At 47.3% G+C, this 15,641-nt stretch overlaps 1 protein-coding gene and 1 long non-coding RNA gene across 2 annotated transcripts in view; one reads left to right on the top strand and one right to left on the bottom strand.

Annotated features, from left to right (window-relative positions):
- Window positions 1-9,649, bottom strand: part of LOC146784032 (uncharacterized) — a 153,474-nt gene extending 143,825 nt beyond the window's left edge. Inside the window, exon 1 of the long non-coding RNA XR_014970659.1 lies at window positions 9,310-9,649. This is a non-coding gene — a long non-coding RNA (uncharacterized LOC146784032). The remainder of the gene's footprint in view (window positions 1-9,309) is intronic.
- A 108-nt stretch (window positions 9,650-9,757) lies between these two features.
- The window catches only part of LOC146784031 (SEC14-like protein 2), a 534,640-nt gene continuing 528,756 nt past the window's right edge, over window positions 9,758-15,641 (top strand). Inside the window, exon 1 of the mRNA XM_085634515.1 lies at window positions 9,758-10,243. Within this exon, the coding sequence (XP_085490641.1) occupies window positions 10,190-10,243 (54 nt within the window). The 5' untranslated portion in view covers window positions 9,758-10,189. The remainder of the gene's footprint in view (window positions 10,244-15,641) is intronic.

The raw sequence follows: 15,641 nt of genomic DNA, 5'->3' as shown, positions 1-15,641 counted from the left end.
AGGGAAGGAAAGGAAGGGGACAGCTGGGAGGGAGATCTGAAAGAGAAAGAGCAACATGCAATGGTTACATCAGCCCCTATCTCTCTCTCTATCACCCCGTTCTTCCCTAGCTCCCCCTTTTACCTGTAAAAGAAAGAATGCTCTCGGGGAACAGGAGACTGGAATGACCTGCTCGCAAGGCAACTGGAACCCTACAGACAAGATACTAATCAGCAGAGGTCGTATTATGCATGCACCCTCGTAACTCCCCTCAGCTAAAGGACCTACCATGAACTCAGGATTCTTCTCAGTACAGGGGGGAAGGACGTATGCCAGCAGTCACCTTTCCACCCCTGTATGGAGTACAAACGAACACACATAAAATGCAGCAGGGCAATGAACAGGATACTTCTCCTGGTCGCCCCCACGGGTTCTCAAGACGAACCTCTGTCACACTGTTATACTACCAACAGGCAGAGTTCACAATACACAAGAACGATAAGATGCTGTCCTTGAGGCGACTATATAGTACTCCCACAACACCAATGCGGGAATATCGCTTTCCGAAAGTTAAAGCCCTCCGCCCTATTGTGTGTCAATTGAGAGCAATGACCGGAGTGAACACCGGACCTAGGTGTTTGCGACCCCGCACGCCGTAGTTCGGCTTCCAACGGGGCCACGGAAATTTAGGGCAGGGACAAACAAAGACAAACTCCCCTTCGCGAGGAGTGCTGGACCAGACCAACACGGAGAATGGCGACCCCGCACGCCTCAATGCGGCATCCAACGGGGCCACTGTACTCGGACCCTGAAAGACAAGACGAACCTCGCCTTGTTACAGCAGAAACAAACAACGAATGTCTGAACGACAGAAGCCAGCAAAGAACCACAGTTTTGGTGCTGAGCACCCCTACCCGAACGCTGTTCTCCGCTTGCACTTGCGACCTGGATACAAAATAACCGGCACCTGACTGCAGCCGGATGTTTCCTTTTCTTCGCCGGAGCGTCCAGCGTGCTGACGTCACGCGCGTCAGCACGCATTGCCTCATGGGAATGGTAGTTCCCGTCATGTCCGCCGACCGCGGTTGGTTCCCGCTCGGACTGGCAGTGCTCTCTGGCGCAACCTGTGAGCCACAACAGTACATCCCTCCCCCGAAGAGCACTGACATAAACAAGCTTTTTTCGGATATTTCTTGTGGAATTGAGCCACCAGTGCAGGAGCGTGGACACTGGAAGCTGGTTCCCAGGAGTTTTCCTCCTCCCCATATCCCTTCCAGGCCAGCAAATACCACAACCTGGAGCGATGTATCTTGGAATCCAGAACCCCTCTCACCTCGTACTCTGCTTCGCTATTTACAATGACTGGAGCAGGGGCCTTATTGGGCTTCACCAGCGCTGGCTTCACTAGGGACACGTGAAAAGCCGGATGAATGCGCAAGGAGATGCGCTGTTATACGCCACTTCAGCTAACCATAGTAAGTCCACCCAATCGTTTTTTGAAGCGCTGGAGTAACACCTTAAGTATTGCTTAAGGGTTTGATTGACCCTTTCGGTCTGTCCATCCGTTTGCGGGTGAAAACTAGTGGAGATGTTGGATTCTATCCCTAACGATGAACACCAGGTCTTCCAGAAGTTTGCTGTGAATTGGCTTCTTTAGGTGAACTAGGGAGAGGGGCCTGGGAAGCTTGCCGGGATAAAGCGTCTGCTTTTTTGTTTTCCTTTCCAGGCCTATAAGTAACAAGAAAGTTATATCCCGCAAAAAAGAGAGTCCACCTTAGTTGACGGGGGGTTAGGTGTCTCGCTGCCGTCATGAACTGTAAGTTCCTGTGGTCGGTATATACCGTAACCACGTGTCTGGCACCCATGAGATGATGCCTCCATTCACTGAAGGCGTCTTTGATGGCAAGTAGTTCTTTTTCGGCGATGTTGTAATTGCACTCCGCGGAATTCAATTTTCGTGACATGTATGCCACTGGATGCAGTTGCCCTGTTTCGACATGTCTCTGGGATAACACCGCTCCCAATGCTGTGTCGGAGGCATCGGCCTCCACGATGAATGGATATTCCGGGTGTGCATGAGCCAACACCGGGGCCGTAGAAAACGCCTCTTTTAGCTCATCGAAACCCTTTTGGGCCCCAGCGGTCCACTGGAACACCGCCTTCTTGCGCAACAGCTGAGTGAGAGGGGTTGCCAAGTCTGAGAAGTGGTGGATAAAGCGACGATAGAAGTTGGCAAACCCCAAGAAACACTGTACATCTCTGAGGTTGTGGGGAGTAGGCCATTGTTTAACTGCCAATACCTTCCTTTCTGACATTTCCTGCCCCCAGGGCGTGAGGTTCACCCCTAGAAACTCCACAGACGTCACCCCAAACTCGCACTTACTGATTTTGCAAAATAAGTGGTGTTTTCGTAGAGTTTGAAGGATGGTTTTTACATGTTGCGTATGCTCCCTGGTGTCCTGGGAGTAGATTAAAATGTCATCGATGTACACTATGACAAAGTGGTCCAGATATTCGCGGAGCACATCGTTTAGGAAGAATTGAAAGGCCGCGGGGGCATTGCATAGCCCGAAGGGCATAACTAAGTACTCATAGAGTCCGAATCTGGTTTTAAACGCGGTCTTCCATTCGTCCCCTCTCCTCATTCGGACTAAATGGTATGCCCCCTTCAGATCTAATCGCGTGTAGATCGCTGCCTCTTTTACCTGCTCCAACAGAACGTTGATTAGTGGTAGCGGATACCGGTTCTTCACGGTAATGGCATTTAACGCCCTGTAGTCCACGCACGCGCGAAGTTCCAAGTGAGCCACAACACACAGCCACTTGATTTTATTATTAGAGTTGAGCAAAATTAGTTCGTCCAAGGCAGCGGCGTACTTTTGGAGCTCCCTGGTTCTTCGCAAGCGAGCCCAAAACAGCACCGGGCGCAGGTGCACTAAATCCTTGAGCGGGCGCCTGCCCAAATCAGCCCTTAAGGGGATTAGCGGGGTAGAGGCAGGAAGGGCAACCACGTCTCTCAAAAACTTATTTTCGCACCTAACTAGCTCAGACGTGTTTTCGAACCCCCAGAGTTCAGAGCCATAAAGAGCAGACGGGAGGACTTGGCCCTCGTAAATAGCTAGAAGAGGTGCTACAGGCTTACTTCTGGACTCCCGGTGTTCTCTCATAACCGCCCCTGAAACTCTTTTATAGTTTAGCAACATCTTGGCCAAATGATCCTTCCAGCTCATCCGATTGTTGACCCTAATACCCAGGTAATCGAAGGAATCCACCAATTCCAGAGGCTCACCATTAAGCAGAAAGTTGTTTCTAAATCTGCTAGATGGTGCTAAGGCCATGAGCTTTGTTTTTGTAGTGTTAATAGTAAGGCCTCTATCAGTACAAAATGTGCTAAACCGATTAAGGAGCTTTTGGAGGCCTGACGGGGTCTTGGAGATCAGGATGGTGTCATCCGCGAAGAGGAGTGTTGGTATTTTTTCCCCAGCCAAGGATGGAGCATCGGCCGGATCCTCTCTCAGATGGTCCACCACACCATTCACATGGAGAGAAAACAGCGTTGGTGCCATTACACATCCCGGGCGTACACCCCTCCTCACGGGAATCCTATTGGTCAATTGGCCTTGAGTACCCCATCTGATCCTCGCATAGTTCCCCTCATGAAGCCACACAATGAGGCCCAAGAGAACCCGGGAAGCCCATCGTCTCTAAAACGTCCCACAGCCTTTCACGAGGGACCAGGTCGAACGCCATCCTGAGATCTATGAAAGCTAGTTATAAGCTACCTTTGTTGATGGTAACTGTCTTCCAATAGATCGCAAAGAAGCGGAAGACCTGGTCCATCGTGCCCACCTTTTGACGAAACCCTGCTTGTAGATGGGACAACACTTGCCTTTCCTCCATCCAAGTGCCAGTCCTCATGATGATGACCCTGCCAACCACCTTCTGTAACACATCGATCAAACTAATCGGTCTGTAGTTGGCAGGATCATCTCTGGCCCCCTTCTTGAAGACGCTTATTACCTCTGCACCCTTCCATGATTCAGGGACAGGGAACCCCTTGGAAATCATGTTCATTGTTTGGGCGATAAATTTAGCCCAGATTTCCGGGTCTTCCAATAGGAGGTCTCCTGGAATCCCATCTTGGCCAGCGGCTTTCTTCGGGGACAAATGCTTGATGGCCATCATCACCTCGGAGGCCAAAAAGGGATCCTCGACCGGCTGTAAAGGGGGGACCCTAGCAACAGGATCATGGGAGGGGAAATCCACCTCCGTCCCACTATACAACGCAGAAAAATGAGAATGCCATTGCTGGCTAGTTATATGGTTAACTAGTGTGGGAGAACTACTCGACCTATTTTTATTGATCAGGTCCCAAAACAGCAGTGAATTCTTCCTTTTAGAAGCTGCTTTGAGATCCTGCCAATGTTGTTCCTCCCACTCGCGCTTGGCCTGCTCCAGAGCCTTTGCGTATTCTTTCCTTGCTAAACTAACTAATGGTTGGCTCTTTTTACGCAGGGCTACGCTGATCTCTTTTCTTTTTGCCTTGCAATGGGCCGAGTACCAAGGGTTACTTGGTTTTGTCATGATGTTTTTATCGATTTCCCCTCTGCCCTTTTTGTTATGGATTAAGAAAAAATTCCCCAACTTCCTCTACTGTGTTCTCATACGCCTTTGCAAGGGACATACTTTGGGTGAACCCAAAACCCTGGTCGTGGGCCTCCAATTCTACAGTCAGATCTATTACTAACGCCCTAATCCTATCCAAAATCTCGACCTGTGTTTTAACCTTATCCCATTTCAACCTGCGGTTACCCTGGAATGGGACCACCTCATTGGTGGACCGCTGGTGGGATAACCTCCTAACGTCAGTTTGCGTTCCCCATTTTAATTTCATACATAACGGATTGTGATCACTGTCCTGTGAGGGAGTCACCACCACGTCTATTAAATCAATCCACAGTGTCACATCTATTAAAATATAATCAATTCTCGACGGGCTACTGAGCCTATTAAAGGTCATCTCACCGTCGGGGTCTGAGGGAGTTCTGCCGTTAAGAGCTCTAAGGTTGTGTTCCACGGTTAAGGCGTTGATCTGTATTACCTTTGAAGACCATTTTTTTATTGGGGATAGGGACAAAGCCGGAATGGACCATCTAGAATCTACCTCCTCAATACCCAAGGGATCGTCACCACCAAGGGGCTCAAAGGTGCAGTTAAAATCCCCCCCACAATGATTTTGGAGGAGGGTAAGCAATTGGCTAAAGCCTGGTCTAGAATAGAAACTGTGCTTGAAGTGTTGTCTCCCGTGGTCCCTCTTGCATAGATATTAAATAGATCTATCCTGTTACCCTTGGATGGTCCCTCGAATGAAATATGTTGGATGTCCCAGCTCTCCGAGACATAATTGGTCACAACCCAATTCAGAGAAGTTTTTATCCAGATATGTAGACCCCCGGCTGGTCTACCCCTGCCACAACATTGAGCAGGTGAAAAAAAGGTGGTATATCCAGATTTGTGAATTGGGACTATGCTCCAGGTCTCCTGGAACATACAAACATCGAACTGCTCAATAAGAGAGTTCCACTCAGGGAGAGCCAACTTTCTTTGCAACCCCGCCACATTCCACGACATTATGTGAATAACCTTGTTATCTACTACATGCAGACCAGAAGCGACCCCCATGATCTCATCTAAACTGTGTAGAGTAGGGGTTTATATGCAATCTGATTGGTGTATTGGGCTTTGCGGAGAGAGGTCTACAGTACTGAAGCACCAAGAGATGGATGTGGTGGGGGACGCGTTCCTACCAGAATCCTGGCCAATAGGTAGAGTTAAGCCCATAGAACCGGGGTCCAACCCTGGGCTCTCAATAAGCGACTCGCGAGTACTGGTCTCAGGGTTAGCCATGTCAGCTCGCCCCGTCAAACCCTGAGAGACCTGTAGTCTTCAGTCGCAGTCTTCCAAGCTGTTCAAGACCTCAAACCGATTCCCTACCTCCAGAGGAGTGAATGGCCTCGGGTAAGCCCAGTTCCTCGTATGGTTCCTGTTGAGTCTGGGGGGGAACAAGGTTCCACCTTGAGGAGTCGGCTACCATTGTTGTATAAGGGTCTTGTGTCGAATGGCTAGATGTAAAAGCTCCCATAATATTGGGGTAAGATAGAGCCTGCTTAGTTGAGGAGGAAGAGGGGAACACCAAGGATCTCGGATAGAAATATGTTAAAGCACGTGGAATAATGCGGTTATTTTCAATTCCTGGGTACCAATCCAGGACGTGATTAACCGCTCGTGGGTCTCTAAAGTTTACTAAAACAATATCGCCTTCAATGTTTTTGGTTCTGCCACCCAACCAAGGAAGGCGCCTAACGTGCAATATCTCCCCATTGATGTTCTCCTCAATTGGTCTATGGGTACTGAGCCAATGCGTTATTTTATTTTTCAACTGACTATACCCTTCACTTTTGTTGTTAGCCAAAGGTGGCACCCCCGTCAGTACAACCACCAGTGGCGCTGCTTCAGGGGGCAAGTCGACTTGCGGCGTTATTTTTGGTAGGGGCCTATTAATACATGATCTTTCCCTCGCTTCCCACGTGAGCCCTCTAGGTGTAGTTTCATGTCCCTCCCCTAAAACGCTGGGAACAGACTCAGCCGGGATACTTACGGACGTAGGAAAAAGTACGCTACGTTGGTTAGAAGCTAGCTGATTAGTGGGCTGGACTATAACCTTAATAGGAGGGGGATTGGGGTTAGGTACCACCGGGATGGGTATTGAAGCACTGGAAAGGGTCATGTTCATATGGCCTGTAGTCGAGTCTGTTATTCTACTTATGGCAGTATCTATGACCGCGAGTCTTTTCTCAACTCTTAGTAAACTTTCAATTATGGGTGAGATGAGAGCCTTTATCAAGTGACCCAATACGTCAGTTTGGACAGCAAGGGAAGCGGTTGCCAATGCAGGTTCAGCAGGGGAAGCAGCAAGGGAAGGAGGTAACACCATAGGGAACGCCTGAGAGTCTAGGGTAGCGGTAGAAGGGCGGAGGGGCGTGTTACGCATGGAGGGCGCTACCGCTCCTTCCCCAGGTTCGGGTCTAGCAACCTTCAGTGCTTGTATGCCGAAATCCGAGTGGCTAAACTTGTGTTTAGGTGGTTCTCTCCCTTTCCTACGTCTTCTTTTACTTGGTGGAGGACCTTGCGGCTTAGCCGCATTAGTGAGTTTTGGACACTTCCTAGCCTGCTTGCCATGTGAGGAAATGGGTTTGTTTAAGGTATGGGGAGTACTCGGGGGACAGTAAGGGAAGTTTTCACGACTATCCTGTGACGTAGGGGCACTGGAAGTAGGGGCGCACTCCCCTGGTGGGAAAAAATCGCTCACCAGAGGGGAAGGGTCATTCTGACTATTGGGACTAGCGCTGATACAGTGGGAATCCAAACAGGTAGAGCCTTCAGGAGCCCTCAGCTTTAGATGTTCAATGGAGCGTCGACGCTCTGACCTTCGTTTGGCTAACAGATTGTCCTTTTCCTCAACATGAAGTACCCTTTTAAAATATGAGTCCAGTGGACCAACTGAAATACCCCCCGGCATGTCATTAACAGAATCAATAGAACATTGGGACATGATGACAATATTGGCCACAACGTGATGTGCTAATGTCGATGAATAGGGATAATGACAATAGCTCAAACTCGTATGAATACGAGACCTGGTGCACTGCAAATGCTTGTTTGCCAGTGCTACACTGAACTGATGCGGAACGCGCTGCAAATTAATTAAATAAAGCAGCGCAGCCACTAAAGTGAAAGCGGACCGCGCTGGAATAAGGAAAGACCATTAAATAAAGATAGTGCTCACCCACTAAATAACGGAGACCGTGTAAGGAGCCAAGTAAAAGGTCTAGTCATTATGGGAGGTAACAAATGGAGACAAGGCTGTACCCAGGAGGGACTAACACGCCGCATAATGAATCGGAATTCAGCTTTTAGGAAGGACAATGACACCAGCCAATTAAAAACATGGGCGGAAAATGGGCGGGGCTTCCACTGCATACTCTATTACAGTATGCCTCGTAGAGTGAGCAGTCCATGCGTGCTGCCGCTGGGCTCTACCTAAAAAAAAAAAAATAGAGCTTCTTTACTGGCACTCATACTGCCATTGCCTTCCTCCTCTATGAAAAATGTGTCTCGGACAGACTCATAAAGGGCACACTGCTTTGAACTGTTGAGAACATTCATCCGTGCAAAAGTCAGCGCGTGCAAACATTACCCTCTAGTATGCCCCTGTTTCTTATCTCCTGGGCTGACTATTGTACGCGACTGGCCAGTATTATCTCCTGCGTCCTGTCCGGAGACTTTCGTGGATGGGTGCTGTTTTGTGAAATGTCTGTGTGAGGAAGGAAACTTGACGAAGGTGAACAATTCCGTGACAAAATTCTTAACAGTCCCAAAAAATGTCACATTTCCAGGATGCAAAGGTAACTATGAATTATCACTGTGTTCATATATCCTTTTTTTAAAAGTCCTTCCATAAACTCTCAAGTCAGAGGTTAGATATCTGATCTTTGAGGGTGGCCTGTAAAATGTACCATATTATATGATGTACTGTTTAGATAAGACAGCTCTACAACTATTAAGTTGTAATCAACCCTAAAGATGCCTTGCATAGGTTTGCAAAATGTGCACCACTACCCTCCCTGAAAGATTGCAGACAAATGTCAACATTTTGAAACAAAATGTATTAATTCTAAATTATTTACAAAATGTTTGTATTTCAAGCACAAATCTCAAATGTTCTAAAACTATTCATATAACTTAAACATTCAGCATACTTTCACTGTAAGGTTATGGACCATTCTGTATTAAACTTATAATTATTTATCAAATATAAGAATTTTTATCTTTACATGGATTTTACTCCATGGTTGTGTATTAAAAAATACGTTTTACACATAGTGTCCCACATAAAGCACGGAATGTCATACACAACCGCGCTTAAACTATGGTAACGTCAGACACAAACAACCTGAACGTGGCAGTTATGCACAGGAGGATGAATTGCTGAGTGTGGAAGTACTGACAGCATTCTTGTTTATCTGCTATTCCAAGTCAGCATCCTGAAAGTCCTGCTGCTGTCAGTTGGGAAACCTGCTTTTTGTGTTGATTCTTTTGGTGTTCTATGTTTTCAGATGCAGCCGTTAAATCGTAGGCCATTGTTATTTGGAGTATCCCAGGTAGCAACCTCTTAGAAAAGGTTATAAATGCATGCTCTCGTCATCCCAGGCTCGGCGCTGCACCTGTTCAAAATAAACAACGTTGATAAATCAAAGGACACTCGCTCACCTTCACGTGGCACTTCAGCAGCAACAGTGAGACTGTTGAATAGTTGAGGGGTCATTCCAATCTTGAGACGTCATCGGGGTGAAACGGTGCGTGGCGCGTCACCTGCTACCCCTGACGTTAAGTGCGTTGATGTCCAAGGAACCGGCCACGGAAGCTTATGGTAAGGCTGACTTTTAATGGCAGTTTAAATTCAAGTTGGAGGAGGACAAATGGCTGTGCTCGTGCACGGTCCTGTCTTTCAATTGCATTCATTCGGTCGATGTTAAAACCTGCCACAAACGGTTGCCAGAGTCCTAACTCCGCCTCGCATGCCCACGGCGGACACAGCAGTCCCGCCCCTGGCATACAGTCGCCTCCTCTCTCACACCCCACCGGCCCACTGCCCACAGCTTCGGACGGTTGGCGGGAAGGAAGCGGGCCGCTTTAAAAGGCGGAGCTACGGCCCTGTGACCTGTCATCTGCCAAAGGAAATCAGCTAAAGGTTTAGACAGACGAGCAGGGAGGCTCTGTGAGCGAGAGGCAGGCAAGAGCCGGAGCTCTGTAAGGGATAGGGGAAGCTGCTAGGAGAGACAAGAGACCGGAACAGAGGAAGTATCTGACAGAGCAGAGAAGGCGGAACGAAAAGAGGGAGCCTTGAGGAAAACAGAGAACGGCAGTGTGAGAAAGGGCTGGGCACTGAGGGGCAGACAGGGCCAGATAGAGCATGAGGTTTGGATGCTAAAGAGAGTGTGTCTATGAGAGAGAGAACGAGCCGAGAGAGAAAGACTGGACAGAGAGATCCACGCACAGTGAGTAAAGATCAGTGATACAGGAACTGCTCAGGGGGAGACAGGCTGAGCCGCATCACCGACAGCCACGGGGACCCTCCTTCCTTGACACCATGAGTGGGAGAGTGGGCGATCTCAGCCCAAAGCAAGCAGAAGGTTTAGCCAAGGTAAGTACCCATTCAGCTGTTCTGTCCGTCTGTCAGTGTATCTGTCTGTTTTGTCCGCCTGCCCATTCATCCATCAGTACATCTATTTGTATCCCTATCATGTTTAATTGTCTCTCTGGTTTGTGCATTTGTCTCCAACCACCGTTCTTCCTAGTTGTCTAACCATCGTTACACCCCTGTTTGTTCATCCTATACATCTGCCTGACCACCAGTGTCAGACTGGCCCATAGGGCCATTAGGCAATTACTAATGGGCACTTTTCACAGAGCAGTGTGTGGGCTGTTTTATGGCTGTTTGCGAGCCTGTTTTATGGGCCGGTGGACCTGTCTGTTTATGTCCGTGATATTGACAAAAATATTACCTGCAGCTTGCACAAATGCATGCAGCCTACGCGACCTGGCAAAACACTTACACAGCTAGTCTTTACAAGTTGAAAACTTTCCCCATTAGCAAATGTGGGTAATTTTTTTTGTTTGGCTATTTGATGCTGTAATGGAGGCCACTTTCTTTTCGGTGCCCTGGCCTATTTTCTCCTCCTAGTCAGACTCTGGTGTACATCTGTTCCTTTATCATTAATTCTACTCCATATGCGTTTCTTTTCTACTCATCCAAATGCAAGTATGATGGTTCCTTCACTCCTGTCTGTCTGCCCAACCTTCCATCCTGCCCATTCAAATGTTCACCTTTTGTCTCTGCCATGCCCTCTGCCTGTCTATTGAGTTTTTTCAGCCCGCCTTTTCAGTTAGTCAAAATTCGCCCCTCATCAACTAGAACCTCGAGGATCCCTCATCTCAGCCTTCCTCTTCAATATGTTGCCTTCTTCTCCAGTGGTGATCTAGGCTGAGCATGTAGAGTATCATTAGACCAGTATGCCAACATCTTATCTTTCAGTCTGAAGGGTTTACAAGGCTTGCATATGTTACTCAGACGTCTTCCACCAGTCTAAAATTGGGTGCATGTTAATTGGTTACCGCCAGAAGGACACAAAAACAAACTGTCTATCAAAGGGAAATAAGAATAAATTAATCACACCTAAAGATGTATAAAAAAAAAAGTGACTTAATTTCCAAGCTCACACCAGAGTGCTGTTGGAGCCTCATCTCTTCTCTGTCCAACATATATCAGGACAGATTAAAGTACTTCAGTATTGCAACCATAGCCTTGTCATCTCTAGCCTCAATTGCTGCACCTAGGATTGCACCAAATTGAAACCCACTCAACTTCTAAATTTTGCAGACCAGATTTTCAGTAGGCTTAAACTGTTGGGAGCTCGTCACGGTAATACTTTCACAACATAATTTGGCTTCTCCTTGATCCCAGAGCAAAGTTATACTGCTTTTTAATAGTTTGTAAACTCCATCATACCTACCAATACTCGATTTCATCTAAGCTAGCATGTCTCATTTGGCAAAGGCTTCCTCACCATGATTAATGCTAATTTTACACTAGCTATGAATAGATAAAACGTAACTCGCACCTCACTGGCTCTGCTCATTTGCATCTAAAATCTGACCCAACTAACCTTACTGGCCATAAATTATGAGGCACTTCCCATAATGACTCTGTGGTTTGAGCAACTCACCCTCTTAACCACCTCATCCTACCTATTTTTGAGCTCCCCATCAAACCTTCTTTCTTGTCTGCCTCTCCATGCACCCCACTCTGCTTCGACATCTATTGTTTACTTCACTCTCTAGTATCGTGTTGGGACACCCCTCACGTGATCTGGTAGCGACCAGTGTAAAAAATGCATTAAATAAAAGTTAAATCTGTCGCCTGTAATAAATTTATCAGTGTGCTGGTCTCAGTGTCCAGTTTGTCCATACTTCTGTCTATATACATCTGTCTGTCTTTGATGTCTGTCACACAGCATTCATCTAGCTGTGTGTCCGTGTAACAGTGACTTGTAACAGTGACTGTAGATAGATATCAAGTGATACTCACCTGTGAACATAGATTTCAACAGTAGTTGAGGCCAATAAGGGCCAACAGTTCTTTCCTTGTGTGTTCTTAACAGTTCAGACAGACGTTGCACAGCCTCTAACATTACACATGATTTCCTGGTTTGTACCCCTCTGTTTATGCCTGAAGCTCTAATGCCTCTTAAATTCAATAACTTGTTTGTCTTCACTTATTATTGTACTTATTCTTAAAAAACAATCTAATATTATACCGGAGTCTCATGGTAGGCTATAGCTTGCCTCTAATTCATATATATTTTGCAAGAGTTTGCAAGTCTCTCCTGTAGTCCAATCTGTAGCAGTATAATGCCTTAATAGGAACAGGTAATATCCCCAGCCCCATAGTACATTGTCTAACGTGCAGCTTACTACAACCCTGCTCACCACTCCCATAACCTAACTTCTGATCTCTGAGTGCCAGTGCTTTTGGATGTCAGCTGCTACTCTGATGAAGGTCTGTTCTGTCCTGGCTGTGCCTGCTTTCCCATGCATGGCTGTATGCTGACTATCCAGTCTGTGCTTTTTGTTGTCACTATGCAGGCCTGTGCTCTTCTGCACAAGTATGCCCTCCCGGTCGAAGATCGGTGATCACTGGGTGTATATCAGTTCTCTATGACTTATTCCAGACTTCTTGAGGGTTGGTGTGATTTGCGCTCCTTGTTGCAGGTCTATAATGCCCAATGCAGAGATGGCACAGTAACTGGGATCTGAGAACCTGGGGTCCAGGAGTGGATGGAGTACCTGGTCCTTGTGTTGGCAGAGTGCACAGGGTCTGGGAAGTGGCATAACGAAACTTCAAGGCCCCCGCAAAGTACATGGAGCCCCTCCCTCCACCCGCTCCGGACCTTGTTAGGAGCTCTCCGGCCAGGGGCCTGCAATCTATGCACAGTGCTTGAGGGGGCCACTGGAGGTTGGGGCCCCCCCGCACCTCTGGGGCTGCAGAGGCTATTGTTACGCCACTGGGTCTGAGTAACAGGGTCTGGAAGTTCCAGTGGACTGGAGTGGGCAAAGTGCCACAGATTTGGAAGTGGGTAAGTTCCAAGGAAGTGTGATGGCTCACTGCCTGGGCTCTGGAGTAGACAGATTAACCTAGACCCTGAAGAGCCCCAAGTACCTGGGCTCCAAATATAGCAGAACACGCAGTTTTTGGAGTATGCAGAGTATAAAGTGTGCATATTACTCAAGATCTTAAGTTTGAATGGTATCCTCTGTGAACTAAGTATGAGTTGTGTAGCAGCTAGATTACCCAGTACCAGAGAGAATTCCAAAGTAGCTAGACTATCCAGTACCAGAGAGAGTTCTGAAGTCGCTAGATTACCCAGTGATAGACACAGGGTCTGATTTAGATCTTGGCGGGACTCCCGTCATCCCTCTGTGGTGGCGGTTACAAGTACTCCGTCAAGCTGACGGAGTCCCGTCTACCATATTTAGATGTGTGCAGGCTGCATCGCTTTCCACATCAACAGACTGTTCACCATTGCGTAAGCTGCTCACCTACGTCAACGCTGCGGACTCCATTGCTAGCTAACAATATTCCATCCCTATCAAGTCAGAGAGTTTGCACGCAGCTGATTTAGATTTCCCTTATGTGCTGGCATTGTCCTAGCGGCGGTTTCCTGATGTCGTGAATCCCTGGTGAAGTGGAGACTGGTCAGTACCACTTTTATAATGTGTAACTTCACATATAGGGGTGTGTGGTTTAAAAATATATGAAGGGAATGTTATGCCCCTTTTTGTTCATATAGCATAGAACACATAAAACATACACACACTATTGAATGTACACCCACATGCAGGGGTGTAACACAGGCCCCCTGCTTCCCCTGCGGTGCGGGGGGCCCCAACTGCAGGGGGCCACCTCAGCACAGTAGTCGGGTATGAGCGCACCGGATAAAATCCAGAGCGGGGGCCCCTCCGTGTACATTCCAGGGGGGCCCCTTAAACTTTTGTTACGCCACTGCCCATATGCACCACAAACACAACACCCACAACCACCACATCAACAAAAATCAGTTTCAATACAGATGTGTTCATTTTACATTGATAAGTTGTAAAATTAACACTAATGCATTACACATAAGAATAACATTTCATGTAAGGGCAATGTAAAAATACACAGGGCTAACGGAAATGTTAACACGTGATTCATAGTAAGACGTGTAAATAACTTGCCTTTGATCCCGGCGACAATGGAGTTGATTAGCGTTGTGGTCAAATTGTAGCAAAGGAGCAAAGGACAGACATGGAAAGTGGGGTTCAAGACGGAAACAGAAGTGGAAAACAGAAAAAAAGGTACGTTTAAACCTAATTTCCTTCTAATCGGCCAACTCAAGTATGGAGGTATTGCCGCCACAGTTGTCCCGATGGAAAGGCACATTGTGATGAGGCCGACGTTAATCCTGGCTGGACCCCCTCTGACAGCCACTTTTGTCTATGGTGCTGTCACTGTGGGAAGGAAATCCTGATGGAGCCAGTGGCACTTGGACTGTCTTTCGTCCATGTACTCACCAACATCTAAATAGAGTGGGCGGACTGCTAAGTAGGCAGGCGGTGAAACCATCGAAAAAGTAATGGCGGGACCAGTTCGACCAAGATCTAAATCAGGAACAGTGTTCTGAAGTAGCAAGAATACACAGTGCCAGAGAGAGTTCTGAAGTAGCTAGATTACACAGTACCAGAGAGAGTTCTGAAGGAGTTAGATTACCCAGGGTCTGGAAGGAGCAGAATTTGCTATCTACTTGTGCACTTGTATTCAGGGGTGTAACGTAGGCTCCTGCGGCGCAGGTGGTTCCTGACTTTTCAGGAGGCCTCCTTAACTTCAGGGGCTACCCTAATGATCTCAAGGCCAGTGAATATCTGTGAGATATCAGAGATTCAGGGCCCCCGTCATATTTTGCAGGGCGACCCATCATTTTGTGTTAACCCACAAACTTTATTGTTTGATATATGCTTTGTATTTGCTTTGAATCAGACGCTCTCATCCTCAACCGGTGCTTGTCTATCCTCATCCCAAACCTCAGAATACCCTGTCTCAATTACCCCACCCCTTCTTCTTTCATCAGAAAAAAAGCCTCACTACTCCCTGCCATTCCCCTCCAGGTTCCTGTCTCTCTCAATCGCCTCCATTACCAGCTAAGGAAGTGAATTGTCTCTGTCTCTGTCTCTGTCTCTGTCTCTGTCTCTGTCTCTGTCTCTCTCTCTCTCTCTCTCTTTTCTTTTTTCTCTCTCTCTCTCTCTCTTTTTTCTTTTCTCTCTCTCTCTCTCTCTCTCTCTCTCTCTCTCTCTCTTTCTCTCTCTCTCTCTCTTTTTCTCTCTCTCTCTCTCTCTCTCTCTCTCTCTCTCTTTTTTTTTCTCTCTCTCTCTCTTTTTTCTCTCTCTCTCTCTCTTTTTTTTCTCTCTCTCTCTCTTTTTTCTCCTCTTTTTTTCTCTCTCTCTCT

Source organism: Triturus cristatus, chromosome 11 (assembly GCF_964204655.1).
Source record: "Triturus cristatus chromosome 11, aTriCri1.1, whole genome shotgun sequence".
In the NCBI taxonomy this organism is placed as follows: Eukaryota; Metazoa; Chordata; class Amphibia; order Caudata; family Salamandridae; genus Triturus; species Triturus cristatus.
This window is presented reverse-complemented; position numbering and strand designations above follow the sequence as displayed.